Raw genomic sequence first — 16161 nt, 5'->3', positions numbered from 1 at the left:
CCCGGTCCCTTCATCCCAGCCCCGGCTTCTCTGCCCGTCAGGCCTGCGTGCCCACGGCCTCAGCAGGGAGGACGCGGCATGAGGTTTATCGTATTGCCCTTAGACGCTAAAAATAAGCGTATCCAAACCCAGGTTTCCAATGAGGAGAACGAGCCTGCGTTGCTCTCAGGCTCTGACACGATCCCTACAGCCCGCCCCCGCCTCCAGAGTCGGTCGGCTCCATCTTGTCCCCTCCGCATCCGCAGGGCCCCTGGTTACACAAGGCCCCCAGGTTCAGAACGGCAGAGCTACACGGCTCTCGGGGGAACCGCAACATGGAGCTAAGACAGCAGGCAGCCTCTGGGGCTATACGGATCCCCGGTTCCCTGCCCGGGCCCGGAGCCTGCGGCCAGGGGAAACCGCAGAGGCACCGCCCTGACCGCTCTAGAACCCTCTGGAAGTTGCTTTGTACTGCTGCAGCCCCCCGTGCCCCTCCGCTTGCCGGTCGCGGGAAACAGTCCCCTACGGCGACTCCCCGTCGCCCCTCGCCGCGGCCCTCCGAGCGCCGCGGCGAGGGGCGACGGGAAGTCGCGACCGGGAGCGGGCCCGGTAACGGTATGGGGCTGAGAGATGTGCGCCCGCCTCCACCATAGCCGCCGCCATTAAACGGCAACGGTGATGGGCCCCATAGGGAGTCCTGCCGCATCGCCCAGGCCGGGAAAGCAGCAGCGAGCACGTCCCATAGAGGCTGCAGCCAGGCTGGAGAGGGCGACTGCGCTAGGCAAGACCCGTAGGGAGGTGTGCTCATGAGGGAGGTGGGAGCCGGAATACTGTAGCGGGGACCAGCGCCGTTTTAAGGCGGAAGGAGACGGTGAGCGGTGAGGCGCCGCTCCCCCCCCCCCCCCCCTTGCCTATAAGAGCCGGCCATGGAGAGGGTGTAGCTCTTTTCCTGGTCGCTCACGCCAGTCGCGGTGAGGAGCCTACACTGGGCCCGGTGTCCCCGCTGCCCGCCCCAACCCCGCCCTGGTGCTAACGGCCTGTGCTTGCCTTGCAGATGCCTGAGGAGGTGCAGCACGAGGAGGAGGATGTGGAGACCTTCGCCTTCCAGGCGGAGATCGCCCAGCTCATGTCACTCATCATCAACACCTTCTATTCCAACAAGGAGATCTTCCTGCGGGAGCTCATCTCCAACGCCTCCGACGTGAGCCCAGGCCCTGCTCGCCCCTGCGGGGGCGGTCTCCTTCCTCTGCTGGGGGGCTCGGGGAGGCTGATATCCCACCGGGGGTGCCCAGGGAGAGGCCGGTGCCTGGGGTGGTGGCCTGCGAGGCTTGTGCTGGGGGAGGGAGGCGGCTGTTGAGGAGGGAGGCCGTGGCGAGCATCACCCTCTCCCTTAGGCGCTGGATAAGATCCGCTACGAGAGCCTGACTGATCCCTCAAAGCTAGACAGCGGTAAGGACCTCAAGATTGACATAGTCCCCAACCCCCGGGACCGCACGCTCACCCTGGTGGACACTGGCATCGGGATGACAAAAGCAGACCTCATCAACAACCTAGGCACTATTGCTAAATCTGGTACCAAAGCCTTTATGGAAGCCCTGCAGGTGGGTTGCCTTTGGCTGCATGGGTTCCCCAGGGCCTGGGCCCCAGGCTTTCACTGGGGTATAGCTCCAGCCCTGCTGCCTTTTTTGCTGTGGTAGCTGTTGGCCTACCTGAGTGTGCTTCCCCACCTTACCAGCAGCAGGGAGGAGCTGAGGGTAGGGCTGGCTGCCTGTTGGCACTTGCCTCTTTTTGCCTGCATGCTGACCCAGTTCCTTGCTGCTGTGAATCAGTTGCAGACATCTCCTGTCTTTTCACTGGTCTATCAGTCTTTCTCTGCCTTCACAGGCTGGCGCAGACATCTCCATGATCGGGCAGTTTGGTGTGGGTTTCTATTCTGCCTATCTAGTGGCTGAGAAGGTGGTTGTCATTACCAAACACAATGATGATGAGCAGTATGCTTGGGAGTCGTCAGCTGGGGGCTCCTTCACTGTCCGAACTGACCATGGTACGTGTTGTACAAAACCCCAAGTGTATTTCTCTGCTAGAAGCACCCCTTTTGCTAGTGCTCTCTAGAGCTGTGCTGCGTTGTCAGGTACACTTGTTAATGTAAGGTATTGGGTAGTGTTTAGGCTCAAGGAGCTGGTCCCACTTGCTTTCTGCCCTTTAATGCTATGCCCTGGGATGCTAATGTTTCTCTCCCCACATTGTAGGTGAGCCCATTGGACGGGGCACCAAAGTGATCCTGTATTTGAAGGAGGACCAGGCAGAGTACTTGGAGGAGCGGCGTGTCAAAGAGGTGGTGAAGAAGCACTCCCAGTTCATTGGCTACCCCATCACACTCTATGTATGTAAGGGAAGGACTGTGGGGACCCACTGAAAAGCTGGAGGCAGGGTTGGGTGTTATTGGGAGCAGGAGCCCAGAAAAGAGCAGAGTACAGTCTTTTCTGTTCCCTTCTGTACCTCCTGGCTGCTGGGTATTGAGCAGTGGTACTCCTAGCTTCTGTGGCCAGAGGTCATTTGAAGCTAGGGGCTTATTGGAGGTGAAAGGTGGTGCCATGCTTTTGGTCTTTGATCTGTGCAGCTGGAGGTCATCTAAACCAGCCATGGAGGGAGGAGGGTTTTCTGCCCCTCATCTCATCTTCAGACACAGGTTTTGGTTCCATGAGCTGTGGCGTGACTCTTGAGGGCTGGTTTCAGGAGAAGCCCTGGTTCTAGATGTTGCATTTGTTGGGCCTTGGAGAACACCCATTTCTTTCATCCGGAGCAAAAGGATTCCTGGTGACAGTTGCTTGGGGCTGAACCTGACCCTTGCTTCTCTCTTTCTCCACAGCTGGAGAAGGAGTGTGAAAAAGAGATCAGTGATGATGAGACAGAGGAGGAAAAAGACGAGAAGGAAGTGGAAGAGTCAATGTCCAAAGATGAGGAGAAACCCAAAATCGAGGATGTGGGCTCTGATGATGATGAGGAGGGAGACAAAGGCAAGAAGAAAAAGACCAAGAAAATCAAGGAGAAATATATTGACCAGGAGGAGCTGAACAAGACCAAGCCTATTTGGACCCGCAACCCTGATGACATCACCCAGGAGGAGTATGGCGAGTTCTACAAAAGCCTCACCAATGACTGGGAGGACCACCTGGCTGTCAAGGTAGGTGCTGGGCCACCCTGGCTTGCAGAGAGAGACAGAGGGCACCTTTCTAGCCCATACTTAGAGCCACCATGTGGTTGTGCCTCAGTGGGACTGAAGGCTCCCAGGCCACTTGGTGGTGCCTCAGCTTGTACTGCAACTCCCGTGCAAGTGGAAGGGTTGGCAGTGCCAGCCTAGAAGCAGAACAGGAGGGTGTTGGGCCTCAGAGAAGCATGACTTCTCCATCCGGGCCTGCTGGATGGCAGAGACTCCTGGCATGTGGGGGGCAGTGGGGCTGAGGAGGGGGAAATGCAGGCTGCTTGGATGTTAGAGACCCTGCTGTGCCCCCTGCCAGCCCCAGTACTGAGGAACGGCAGTTCAGCATGCCCACAGTGGGTTCTGGGGGAAGGGGTAGAAGGGAAGCACCTCGGCAGCTGTTTTTCCTTCCTGGCTCCGCAGCACTTTTCTGTGGAAGGGCAGCTGGAGTTCAGGGCCCTGCTCTTCATCCCACGCCGTGCCCCTTTTGACCTCTTTGAGAACAAGAAGAAGAAGAATAACATTAAGCTGTATGTGAGACGTGTCTTCATCATGGACAGCTGTGATGAGCTCATCCCTGAGTACCTAAGTAAGAGCCCCCCTGCCTTAGCTTCTCAGTGCAGAGCTGGGACCCTCACAGCCTGTGGTACTGCTCCCAGTATAAGGCGGCTGGATGAGGCACTAGCTGGTGTGGGTGCACAGCAGTCAGTGTCTTAGCGCTTTTCCTCCTGTCATGAAGCTCAGAGCTTTTAACCTGACTTCTGTTTTCATTTCCACTACTCAGACTTCATCCGGGGTGTTGTGGACTCAGAGGACCTGCCTCTGAACATCTCTCGTGAGATGCTCCAGCAGAGCAAGATCCTCAAGGTGATCCGTAAAAACATTGTGAAGAAATGTTTGGAGCTCTTCTCTGAGCTGGCAGAGGACAAAGACAACTACAAGAAATTTTATGAGGCCTTTTCCAAGAATCTGAAGGTGAGCTGGGTACCGTGCACCTGGAGAAGGGGGGGGGCCCATGACCTGTCTGCCTGAGGAGCAATTTGTCCCTGTGCCATGTCTTCTCTGCATGGGTGTTAGGGTAGAGGGGGTCTTGCGAGTGCCCCAGAGACCCTTTGTGGGCAGCTGGCCCCTCTGGCCTGCCCTAGGCCCAACACTCAAATGATCAGGGGGTGGGCAGAGATGGCTGTGCCTCAGGGGTGGCCAAGTGCATGCAAGTCCTATCCTGGAGGCTTCATGCATCTTTTCTGCCCCCAGCTGGGCATCCATGAGGACTCAACCAACCGAAAGCGCCTTTCAGAGCTGCTGCGTTACCACACATCCCAGTCAGGCGATGAGTTGACTTCGCTTTCAGAGTATGTGTCCCGTATGAAGGAGACCCAGAAGAGTATCTACTACATCACAGGTGAGCCAGAGCTCCTCCGTGCCCTAGCAAAGTGGAGGCAGGTTACCTGCTGACCAGCCCTAACTTAAAGCAAATTTTTCCAGGAAGGTCCTGCTGCCTTCAGCAGGCCCTCCCTGCTGAAGCACAGCCCATCCCTGGGGGCTGGGGAAAGACCACCAGGCCTAGAGCCCCAGCTGCAGCCAGTTTTATGCTAGGGGTTCCAAGTGACTATTGCTGTTTGTCCTGCTGTAACCAGCTCTTATGTCTTGGTGACCTCTCATTTTTACTCCCCACAAACACAGGAGAGAGTAAGGAGCAGGTTGCCAACTCAGCCTTTGTGGAGCGTGTGCGGAAGCGTGGCTTTGAGGTGGTATACATGACGGAGCCCATTGACGAGTACTGTGTGCAACAGCTCAAGGAGTTTGATGGCAAGACCCTGGTATCGGTCACCAAAGAGGGGCTGGAGCTGCCTGAGGATGAGGAGGAGAAAAAGAAGATGGAGGAGAGCAAGGCCAAGTTTGAGACCCTCTGCAAACTCATGAAGGAGATCCTGGACAAGAAGGTGGAGAAGGTGAGGAGGGCTGGGTGCTCTGTGATGCAGGCAAGGGCCCCAGCTCAATCAATGCAAGCCTCTCATCTCCCTCATCTCCTGCAGAGGAGCTGCTAAAGGAGACTGGAGGTCCCAGCATGCACCATCTTGCTCTAAGCAGCCAGGCTGCAGGTGAGGGGCACTGACCCAAATACATGCATTGATGGGAAAGGGTAAGTGTGGGAAACATGCAGTGGGTGCTGAAGATGCTGGGTGAGCTGTGCAAACTAGTCTGTGTAGCAGTCCTGGAGCTGCTTGGAGATCTCTGCTTGCTTTGGGGTGTCCCCAGGTGAATGTGGGGCAAAGACCTGGGGTATCGTGTGCTGTGGCTGTGCCCAGTCCAGGGCATATGGGGACCTTGCTCAGCTAACCCTTGGCTACATTGGCAGGTAACGATCTCAAACCGGTTGGTCTCGTCTCCCTGCTGCATAGTCACCAGCACCTATGGTTGGACAGCCAACATGGAGCGCATCATGAAGGCTCAGGCACTGCGGGACAACTCTACCATGGGCTATATGATGGCCAAGAAGCACCTGGAGATCAACCCGGACCACCCAATTGTGGAAACACTCCGCCAGAAGGCTGATGCTGACAAGAATGACAAAGCTGTCAAAGATCTGGTGGTGCTACTCTTTGAGACTGCTCTGCTGTCCTCTGGTTTCTCCCTGGAAGATCCCCAGACCCACTCCAACCGCATCTACAGGATGATCAAACTGGGGCTTGGTAGGTAGCTGTCCATGCAGCTTCTCAGGCCTGGAGCAGGTCCTGAAAGCAGGTTAGCTGGTCAGGCTAGTGTGTAACTGTCTTAGGGCAGTGGGAGGCCAGTACGTGAGCCATGCTGGTGTGATGTGCAGAACTGGCTGTGTACATAAGGTGGCTAGGGGCAAGTGGAAACCTGGAACAAGGTACTTTGGGAAGGCTCAGGGCTCTGAGTGGACTGTCCTGTCTTCCACAAGGCCAGAAGCAACCACCACCAGGCTGCTCAGATGACAAACCGAGGGTTTTTATTTCTTAAAAGTGAATGTCAAAACTCTGTAATGGGAGATGTGACTGATCTGGTGAAACAACTTGTGCTTGCACCCAACTCTTTTTCTCCAAATTGGCTATTTAGCTAAAAATGTAAATCAGGAGGTGCTGTGGCTTGGCATAACTACTGGATGCTAATAGCTCTGTCCCTCAGGCTGTGGGCAGGAGCCAGCCTTTGCTCTGGGAGAGGCTGTACCTCTGGGATCAGGTATCACTTGGAGGCCTCATCTCTTCCTTTCCTCCCCTCTCCCAGGCATTGATGAAGACGAGGTGATGGCAGAGGAGCCCAGTGCAGCTATCCCTGATGAGATCCCCCCTCTGGAGGGAGATGAAGATGCATCCCGCATGGAAGAGGTAGACTAAAGTAGGAGGAAGCCTCTTCCCTCACTTGCCAGACCTCTGCACCATGTTGTGTCTGCTTAGAACAGGGTCTGCTCCCACCAGCTGCTACTGACTCCTTGGTGATGTCTATTGTTTTTGATTTGTTTGTTTGGGGTTGTTTTTGGCAGGGTGCAGGAGGGCATGATTCCCTGTCTGTCAGTAGTGAATGATTCAGGCAGCCTGAGGCAAGTTTGTGTCTTTCTGCTTGTGTAGGAACAGCTGATGGGGAGTGGAGGTGAGGAGAGTCATTAGGCTTCCCCTGTCCCTGCATGGGGTCTCCTATGTTCCCAGTAGGCATCAAACACTGCCCTTGTTCCATTGGGGTGGGAGAGCCCTTCCTCTGAGCTGCTGTCTCCCTAAACCCCCAGGGTAGGATATTGTATTTCGGTTGGCTTGGTTATTTTTTGTTTGATTATTCTTCTGTTGTTTTGTTCGACTGGAATTAAAGTATTGAAGAATGTGATTTACATGGTGGGGTCCTTTGTGTTTCATGCCTACCATATGGAGGAAAGGGTCTCGGCCTGTGCCTGAGGGTATCAGGCTGCTGGTCTCTCCACTGCCCTGACTGGTTTTCAGAGCCCTGCTTTAGGTGATCTCTACCCCTTCCCTGTCCATGCACCATGAAGTGGGTAGGAGAAACACATGACCTGCTGTGCAGGTGGGGTCATCTCCAGTGGGCAGTAGTTCTCAACGTAGGGTGCTGCATGCCCCACAGCCTGGGAACAAACTTTCCAATCTGCATGTGTCAGCTGGGCAAGCTGTGCCAGGACCTGAGCCTGCACTGCTGCTGGCTGGTCTGATCTGAGTGTCCCTGGGGGCAGGAGCCATCTGCCTGTTCCCTTGCAGTGCAGAGCAGGGGGTGGAGTGATAGCTCTGGACTGTACTCAAAAGCTGCCTCTCCAGCTCTTAGGCCAAAAGGCTCTGCTCTAGACTCCTTTCTTTCCAGCTCCAGCCTGCCCTTTCTGGGCTTTTGCAGCCCTGGTGGGGTTTGGCAGTATATGGCCACCCCCTGGCTTTTGCCTGGGTCCCAGATGATGGAGAAGCCTGGGGCATTCATTACCTCTGATTCATCTGCCCCTTACACTGAGCTCACACCCTGTGAGGGGAGTTTGTCACCCTTGGCCACAATGGCACTGGGGTTTGTCAGGGAAAAGAGACACCAACATCAAGTTCTCTTGCTGACTGCTTGCCAGCAACCACGGGCACAAAATGGGAGTGGGCTTTAGCCAGTATCCATCTTCAAAAGGGAAGGAAGAGGCAGAGCCTGCTGGAGTCCCTTGCTGCGCATGGGGGCACTGTGCTGCCAGTGTGGCAGCTGTTTGGGTGCAGGCTGCTATGCTAGGGCAGTGCTGGAGTTGAGCTAGCAAATGCCTTCAGGTCAGTTTTCTCTTCCTGAGACAGGAGGAAAAAAATGTTTGTAAGTAAGATTTCTCTCTGGATAGGAAGGTTTTGCCAAATAACCAGTAGAGTCAATTCTTCTTTTTAACTTAGAATGTTTGGGGGGGGGGGTGGGTGGGTGTCACAATTTTTTTCTTTAAATCTACATTTAAATTAAAAAGGTATCCCATCCCAACCTGGCAGACAACCTATTTTTTTGTTTGTTTTTTTTTTGACCAAAGAAAAAAAAAATCCATTCCATTTTCAGTCTGTCAGCAGATGGTGGGGGCAGACATTTGGGGGAATTTGTAGTGGCAGGATGAAGGGCTGTGAGGCTGCACAGGCACTTTCAAGAGCTTGGAGCTAGGAAGGGAGCATAGGTAAAAATGCTGGAGAGCTAAGTGCTCTGAAGCCTGGTGTGGGCTGTGCTCAGCACCAGCTGTGTTATCCCTGCTGTTATCCTCAGCACTGTGATAAGCTGCTCCAGGCCCTAGTCTCCTCTTGTAGCACTCGAGTCTCCCCTTTCTCTAGCTCTGTTAGGCCAAGATCCTGTCTCTGACCCTGGACCTCAGTATGACTAGATTGCATAGGCCTACAGACAAGGTTTTTCACCAGGCCTCTCATATGTACCAGTAGTGGGATGTACCATCCACACCCCAAGCCTCCCCTGGCTCTGGTGTGGGGCCTGTGGAGCTCATGTTGGTGCAGATGCACCCCATAAAGGATGGGCTCTTCCAGGGCTTTGCTACAGCACTGGTACCCCTGGCTGGCAGGTGCTCAGCAAGCCTCTGCACCATCTCTTTGTAGCTATGCAGGCTGTAGATACACCCACAGGGGCTGCCCAAGCTGTACTGTACAGGGAACCCAGGAGCCAAACCAGCATCAGCTTAACAGCGCCTCCATCTGCCCACCAGCATAAGCAGTGGTCCAAACCTGGCTGTGCTTCCCCAGTTGTGTGTGCAAGGATCTCATGTCAGGCCTTGCAGCTTTGGGTCCAATTCTGGCTGATGATACCTGCCTAGGCAAAAGCAGAGGCACCTGTGTTTGTTTGGAAAGGAAAGACAGCTTTGCTGTCCCAGAGAGACTAGGGACATAGGAAGGGTCAGCAAGTCCTTCCCCTCCTTCCAGGTACATGGAAAAAAAAAAAAAATTAACAAGAACATTTACCTCCAGCGCACTATATGCAGCATATTTTTAATTTAATAAAATAAAAAGAGAAAAAAAGTTGTCTTTCAAAAGTACCAAAACCTGCTGCTTTGTCAGTCAGGTTGTGTTGAGGAGAAAAGGATTAACCAGTAAAACCCAGGCTCCTGGGGAAAAGCAGCTTCCACTGCTCCATCCCCTGCTGCCTGGGGAGCAGCTGCCTGCTCACTGCATCCCCTGCTGCCTGGGGAGCAGGAACAAGGCACTGCAAGCAGGCTCTGCCCTCTCTCTCAGCCCTCCACGCACAGTGGGGCTCTGGCCAGGCCCCAGGAAAGCCAGGGCCAATGCCTCCAGTTGGCAGAAAGAAGAGGGGCTATTTGTGCTTCTCTGAATGGCAACTACAAAGCCCAGAAACCGCAGCACTGAGACACCTGAGGTGATGCTGGGGCTTCTGGGCAGCGCAGCCTTTGGCCTGTGACAGCAGCAGATGTAACCAAAAAAAGCAACCTAGAACAACTCAAAATCAGCCTGGGCTGAGGGGAGCAAAGAAAACTGTCTCAGAGCAGGGGCAAGGAGCTGATAAAACCAAACTGGGAGGTACCGCCTTTCACTGCAGCATGCCCTCCCAGAGCAGATCCCAGGCCTAGGGTAGGACAAGCTGGGAGTCCTTCCCTTAGCTGTGCCTGTCCTACCTGGAGCACCTCCTGGGAGGGCAGCTGAGAGCTCCCCCTCCTTGGCACAGGCTCAGGACTTACCTCACGTGGAGGTGTTTCAAAAAGAAAGCTAGTGTTTTGCTTGCCCTTTCCTCCTGCTGAGCTCTGTAGTAGTGACAGAAATGGAGGAGCATTAGCCAGAGGCAAGACAGTGTCAGAGAAAAGAGCTCCCTTGTTCATCAGTGACTTTGGAGAGAAGCCACAAGAGGTGGGGCAGGAGTACCAGCAGCCCCATGCTGGTTTTCCCCCAGGATGTGAGCCCCTAGGCTGGTGCCTTGGCTGCAAGTCTTTGACCCATTAAGGCAAATGGAAAGGTTTGGAGCTGTGGCAGCCTGGAGCATTCCCTGGGCTTGTTCCAGCCCCTTCCCCAGGAAAAGCAGGTGGAAAAGCGAGTCACTGGTCCAGCCTATCCATAGCCCACCCTGCTCCTCAGCAGGTTCTGAGAAATCAAGCAAGTACCCCCGAGCGGAGGCAGGACAGCAGGCATGGCATAAATGCCATGGCCCCAGCTCCTTAGACCTTTTGTACAGGGGTCTCGCCTGGCGGGATCTTCTTACTACGCTTCTTCATGCGGCTGCGGGCATAGACGCGGAGGAAGAGGGCCATGAAGACAACAGCTACGCCCAGCCCACCCACAACAGTGACAGCGTGCCCGTAGATGAGGCAGGAGAGGAGGATGGCAAAGGCCTGGCGCAGTGTCATGATGATGGTGAAGACGGCTGCCCCAAACTGGTTGATGGTGTAGAAGATGAAAAGCTGGCCGCAGGCGGAACACACTGAGAGCAGCACAGCGTGGGCCGTAAACTCTGAGTGGCGGGCCATGAAGCGTAATGATTCCAGCAAGGCACCCTGCTCCAACAGTGAGCCCACCGTGAAAAGGCAGGAGAAGACATTGACGCCAAACATCATCTGCACGGGAGACATCTTGTAGGTGAAGAGGGCGTCCTGCCAGTTGGACGTGAAGCTGTCGAAGATTATGTAGCCGGCCAGGAGGACTATGCCTGAGAAAGTGGTGACAGTGGACACGTGCCTGTTGGGAGCACTGGAGAGCAGAAACATGCTGACCCCCACAGAGATGAGGGCAGCAGTCAGGTACTCCCAGTACTCATAACTCTTGCGTGATACCAGTTTGCCCATCATCATCACTGGGATCACTTTGGAAGCCTTGGCCAGCACTTGGGTGGGGAAGCTGATGTATTTGAGTGCCTCATACTGGCACCAGCTACTAAGGATGTTGGAGAGGGAGGCAAAGGAGTATTTGTACATAGGAGCCCCGTGGCGTGGCTGCTTGGTCAGGGCGCAGTACAGACCAGCCACCGTGAATGCCAGGATACGGTTCATGAACACTAGGAACTGGGAGTCCTTGAACTTCTCACCAGGGTCCGTTTCAGTGGCACCGTACGTTCTCGTCATCACACGCTCCTGGAGGACGCCCCATGTGAGGTAGGAGGCCTGCAAAGCAGGATGAGCACAGGGAGAGTCAGGACCTGCATTGGCAGCTGCAAGAAACCACGGGAAAAACAGACCCCAGGAGATCCTTGCTTGTCCCAGCGTTGCCTCATCCTCTGCACGGCAATGCTTCTCTGAGACACTGGGAGATGGGGCCACCCCCCACTCCACCCATCTGAGGGAACCCACTGTCCCATGTGGTTACAACCAGGAACATGCCGTCCCAAACAAACCCTGCTCAGTTTACAGCCTCTTCAAGGGGAGGCCTGCAAAGCAAACATCCTGGCGTACACCGAGCAGTTATGCTTTAAGCTGCCTGTTGAACCAGACCTACAGGATCAGAGAACGTTACTGATGCACAGTTGCAGTTTTGGTGCCAGCTCCCTGCGGCAGGTCCTGGCAGTTTTCCCAGTGGCCTCTGCATTGGTTTTCACTTCCAGCTCCCTAGGCCCGGTTCTTCCATCCAAATCAATTCTAGTCTCAAAACCCATCAGATGAAATTATTCTCCGGGGATGATTGCTGTTCTGGCTGTCACCTCTACTACTTCTGGTGCAACAGTACCAAGTCCCTCACAAAAGTAACACAGACTTCCTCTCACCACACATCCCCTCCCAAGAAACTGAGGCACAGAGAGATGTAAGGACTTGCTGGTGACCCGCAGCAAGTCTGAAAGGGCTGGGATAGTAGGCTAGAGAGTGCGTGTCTTCTGCTGGCTGTCGGATGTGTAGGTTTTTCTATCACAATGCCCACATTTCTATTTTAAGTTCTCACAGACCCAAAAGGCTGCCCTTCCTAATGATGCTCAGGCTATAGCAGAGACTTAGGGAAACCAAGATTAAAATTTCCTGTTTATCTGTAGCTGAATTCAGTACTTCTCTCCAGTATTCAAATGCAATCCATCAAGGCAGGATGCATCAGCCCTAGAAGGTGACCCAGAGGAGAGCCTGGGAGATAAAGGGGCTCAAACTATCTGCTGCTCTGACATGAGGGCCAGAACGAGAGCAGCCCTAACAATCTGTTGAATCACAGAATTTTCCCTAGCCATGGCTGCAGAGGACTGCGATCAGATGGACAGGAGGTCCCAACCCTGGCGACACCAGCTAAATAGACCTCCACAGCCCTTAGAGGTGACACAGCAGCTCTGGTGGACTATCCTGGTTGAGAGGCTGTGTCCCAACCTCTAACCTTGCCCCGATCAAAGACAAGCACTGCATCCTTGGTCTTCAAGGAACTGATGGTCACAAATCCACTGCCCACCTCCTCCTCCCAGAGTGGGATGGCCACATACGCATGCACAGGGGCCCTACCTGTAGACCAGCAGCGCAGAAGAGCAGCTTGAAGACCTGTCGGGCTGTAGAGGACTCTGTGGGCTCTGCTCGGGGTGCCAGGGAGCCATCCTCCTGGTGTACAGACTTCACCTCGGAGCCGAACACGCATGATTTGATGACAGGGAAGCAAATGCCTCGGCCTGAACACGGTAAGAGAACATGGTGACAGAATTAACCACAGCCTGGGCACCACAAGCTGCACCAGCTTGAGACGTGAAGCCTCACTCCTTACTAGCCTCCACATCTGCTGGCACGGGGGCCTCAGAGAACTTTGTTTCAGGGTAGCACCTAGACAGCTCTGGGATGCAGCTCTGTGACTGGCTCAAGCCTGGTCTAATGAAGCAGGTTGGGGAAACATCCTGTCAGCACTGAATGGGGTTGACCAAGGGGGTGCAGAGAGCTCACAGGGAGGCAGGATGTGGAAGGGAAGCTCCTGCCCTTACCTGTCTCCAGGTAATTCCTTCTCTTGAAGTACTGGATGAGGAGGAATCCCGGTACCACAATACTCGCGTAGCCAGCAGCATTAACAAAGAAACGGAAGAGCCAGAAGTCCCCCCATGAGCCCTGCAGGGCAGGTGTGATCTCTTCACCAGTAGCCATTGTAGGGAGGGAAGCCAGCACGAGGGGAAGGCAAAACCTGTGCAGAGAGGAAGAGGTGGGTGGTGGGCTACTGGTACATGGCCAGCTCCGCTCCGCATGCCTGCGCCACCCACCGCCCAGCCTGCTCCACCAGCAGGCAGCACCCAGATTCCACCCCAGCGACAACAGCGATGACAGCAGCTCGTGGAGTAGGAAATGCCCTCTGGAGTTGAAAAGCACGTGCCAGACATTTGTTTGCTTCTGTTAAGGGTGTTTGCTCTGGCATAGGAACATGTGGACCTAGAAACTTGGATTTCCAGGATTGGAGAGAATGTTTGAACAATGTTGTAACCATCTGGTTTTGACAATGCCCTTACTCCAAATCCAAGGAGCACCTCACCTTTTTAGGTTAAACTTTAGTGCAGCTCCTGGGTGGAAAAGGAAAAGGTCACTGAATGGAAAAAGTGACTCCTACCTAGCAGCTTGTGTTCCAAGCGTGTGGCCAGAGTGGCCTTCCTCTGAGAGCAAACGGCTCAGAGCTTCCCCCTCCGGCTCCACCAGGTGAGTGGAGGAGAGCTGGGGAGGGTTTAGGCTGCCAGCCTCCCCCACTTCCCCACACAGCCCTGGAAGGGAGCTTGCTAAGGCATTCCCCACAGTTCAGAGGAAATTACCAGGGCTCACCCACTTGGCAAGACACAGCCAGAGAGCAAGGCTGGGAAGGAACTTTATTACCAGCTGGCTGGTTGGGATTTTACCAGGATATCCGAGAAGGTAGAGCTGATATTCTTCAGCTATAGCCCTAGGTGGTGACCTAGCCAGCTTTAAAACAGCTTTAATACTCCCGAAGGGGTTCTTCCCTCCACTGTCCCGTCCCTCAGGGGCAAACCTGCGCTATTCAGGGGCTATGCAAAGAACAAGAGCACCAAGTACACAACAAAATGAGCAAGCTGGCAAGGACTTCCTACACCCAAGGCCATCTGCATCCTCCTCTCGCACAGCAATCTGTGGCTTCCAGCATCAGGGTAGGAGGTTTCCTTGGTCCATGCTCCATCCCTGCCTCAGTCTCTCCAGTAGAAAAAGCCTCCTGATTGCCTTGGGGGCCAGGTGAGGGTCCTGTGGGGCTGGCTACATAAAACACGCACCAGAAAAAGTTCTGGACTCCTGTGACGGAAAGGGCCAGAGATGTTAATCCCCTGTCCACCAAAAACAACTGAGTCATAGGAATTTAGGCCCTGTGAGGTGTACCTGGTCCCAGCATAATATAGCTGTGACCTCTAGTAGCCCTCACATGAAACTCAGAGACTTACAAACTTAGAGCTTTAAAGGCAAGAAAGTCCCCTGCCATTTCATGAACAAGCCCTCCCCACCAACCTCTCGTCCCCTTGGGAAAGGCCTGAGGGGCTTTTCTTATCCTCAGTTGCTGTGGCCAGGACCCCAGAGTCCAACAACCTGACCTAAGCCGAGGCTGTGTTTCACCCTGAAATCTCCCTTCTGCGACTTAAACGACCCAGAAGTTTCCAGCCCAGGGAGAAATGCAAACAGCTGGGGGTGGGTTTCTGTGCCTGCTTCCTATTCCCCCCCTAGCCCGCTCTCCCCCATAGAAAAGGCAGTTTGACACCTCCACCCCATCATCTCTCCTGCTGCAGGGGCATCATTGCAGGCTGTAGGCGTGCTGCAGGATGCAAGAACAGGGCTTGGTGCAGGCAGCTGGGGCTGAAGCTGCCCATATGCTCCTGGGTTTGCCCATATTAAGTAACCCTGGTTGATGGCAGCAGCCTTCTTGTCGGGTGCAGAAATGCCGTTTGCTTTTGCAGAAGTCAGATATAAACGGTAGGGTCGGTTGCTGCACTCATGGGCCACATCTCCCTTCAACTTGACAGAGACCAAAAGCCAGCCAGCTCTGTTCAGTGTGACTTCGCCTGCTGTTACTCTGCTGGCCCCCTTGGCGCCACCACGGGAGAAGAATCAGCTCTGCTCTCCCACAGTGACAGTGAAGAGAGGGCTATGGAGGGACAATGGCGCTCTCTATGCCTGTGCTAGCAATTCCCAGGCCCCGAGAGCTGACTCAGTGCAGCAGGCCCTGCCCTCCCTGCTGAGGCCGAGAAGGAACAGGGACACTAGTGTTACAGGTAGAAAGGGGGGGGGGGGCACACAGGGCAAGCAGGCGGCACACTGAGGCATGAAAGGAGCCTTAGTCTGGGGCCTGCAGAACAGCCAGAGAGCTGAGACGACAGACTCGGCTACTGTTCCCCTCGGCCCAGGAGGGGCAGCTCTCAAATGCACCACTTCAGAGCCGGGCTGGGCCACAGCCCTCTGCCTGTGATGCAAAATTTGGGTCCCGGGCCAGAGGTCTGAAAAAAAAAAAAATCCCTGCCTGCAGCCCTGCTACTCTCGAGCGCATCTCTAGCGTCTGGAAGGACTGAGGTCAAATGCAAACCTGGAGCTTACGAGTCCACGGCACCCCGCTAACAGCTCGGGATCTTACGTCTCCTCCCTGCCCTGCCCCGCAGCCAGCTCAAAGCCGGGCCGCAGGGATGGCCTGCGATTGTCCCCCCAGGGCGAACCGCCGCCTCTGCCCAGGGGCTGCAAGCCGGGGCGGCCGGGCCGCCGGATCCACCCTCCGCGCTCCGCGCCGCGGGCAGGGCCTGGCGGGCCCCGGGGGGTCCCCGGGCGGGGGAAGACGCGTGAGGGGAGCCCGCTTCCCGCTCGAGGGCTTTACTGCCCCGAGGCTCCGAGCGCCAGCGGCCTCTGCCCGGGGACCGGGCCCGCGGGCCCAGGCACGGGGAGAGGCGGCGCCCGGCCGGGTACGGGCCGAGCGGGGCCTCGGAGACGCCACCCCGCCCGGCGGCCACGTCCGCAGGGAGCGGACCGGCAGCGCGGCGGCGGCCCGTCGCCCACCCTTGCCGAGCGGGGCGGCTGCCTGCCGCGGCCCTACCCGCCTGCCGCGCCCACCCCGGCACTCGCTACCCACCTGCGGCCCGGTCCCGGTCCCGGCCGGCTCCCCTCGGCTCCGCTC

General features: G+C 55.5%; 2 protein-coding genes across 12 annotated transcripts in view; one reads left to right on the top strand and one right to left on the bottom strand.

Moving 5' to 3' along the window:
* Window positions 1-7018, top strand: part of LOC115350471 (heat shock protein HSP 90-beta) — a 42389-nt gene extending 35371 nt beyond the window's left edge. For 7 of the 10 annotated variants that reach the window (XM_041128208.1, XM_041128206.1, XM_041128207.1 and 4 more), the window contains 11 exons: window positions 1034-1180; window positions 1374-1580; window positions 1864-2023; window positions 2229-2362; window positions 2849-3163; window positions 3602-3767; window positions 3963-4153; window positions 4433-4580; window positions 4862-5130; window positions 5538-5871; window positions 6428-7018. In XM_041128208.1, the coding sequence (XP_040984142.1) occupies window positions 1034-1180; window positions 1374-1580; window positions 1864-2023; window positions 2229-2362; window positions 2849-3163; window positions 3602-3767; window positions 3963-4153; window positions 4433-4580; window positions 4862-5130; window positions 5538-5871; window positions 6428-6537 (2181 nt within the window). In that variant the 3' untranslated portion in view covers window positions 6538-7018. Of the gene's footprint in view, window positions 1-569; window positions 951-1033; window positions 1181-1373; window positions 1581-1863; window positions 2024-2228; window positions 2363-2848; window positions 3164-3601; window positions 3768-3962; window positions 4154-4432; window positions 4581-4861; window positions 5131-5214; window positions 5281-5537; window positions 5872-6427 lie in introns of those variants that run through there. The other 3 variants (XM_030036141.2, XM_030036140.2, XR_005933792.1) reach the window with 3 other exon arrangements.
* Window positions 7019-9114: 2096 nt separating this feature from the next.
* On the bottom strand, window positions 9115-16161 carry SLC35B2 (solute carrier family 35 member B2). 2 transcript variants are annotated; one of them, XM_030036152.2, is made up of 4 exons: window positions 16117-16161; window positions 13010-13203; window positions 12546-12706; window positions 9115-11240 (listed from the first exon to the last, which is right to left on the bottom strand). In XM_030036152.2, exons 2-4 carry the CDS (start codon window positions 13164-13166, stop codon window positions 10302-10304), a joined length of 1257 nt encoding a protein of 418 aa, XP_029892012.1. In that variant the 5' UTR covers window positions 13167-13203; window positions 16117-16161; the 3' UTR covers window positions 9115-10301. The 2 variants fall into 2 exon arrangements, with proteins under 2 accessions (XP_029892012.1, XP_040984143.1); XM_041128209.1 differs by lacking the exon at window positions 16117-16161 and adding an exon at window positions 14111-14237.

Source organism: Aquila chrysaetos, chromosome 13 (genome assembly GCF_900496995.4).
Source record: "Aquila chrysaetos chrysaetos chromosome 13, bAquChr1.4, whole genome shotgun sequence".
Taxonomy (NCBI): Eukaryota; Metazoa; Chordata; class Aves; order Accipitriformes; family Accipitridae; genus Aquila; species Aquila chrysaetos.
This window is presented reverse-complemented; position numbering and strand designations above follow the sequence as displayed.

Bases quoted from the DNA above. Each gene is read 5' to 3' on its own strand.
- SLC35B2 (XM_041128209.1), bottom strand. From the start codon at position 14,196: ATGGAGCATGGACCAAGGAAACCTCCTACCCTGATGCTGGAAGCCACA. The intron at 13,204-14,110 runs GTAGGAAGTCCT...CTCTCTGCACAG, and splicing joins GGATGCAGATGGCCTTGGGT to GTTTTGCCTTCCCCTCGTGC. The intron at 12,707-13,009 runs GTAAGGGCAGGA...TACCGTGTTCAG, and splicing joins AAGGAATTACCTGGAGACAG to GCCGAGGCATTTGCTTCCCT.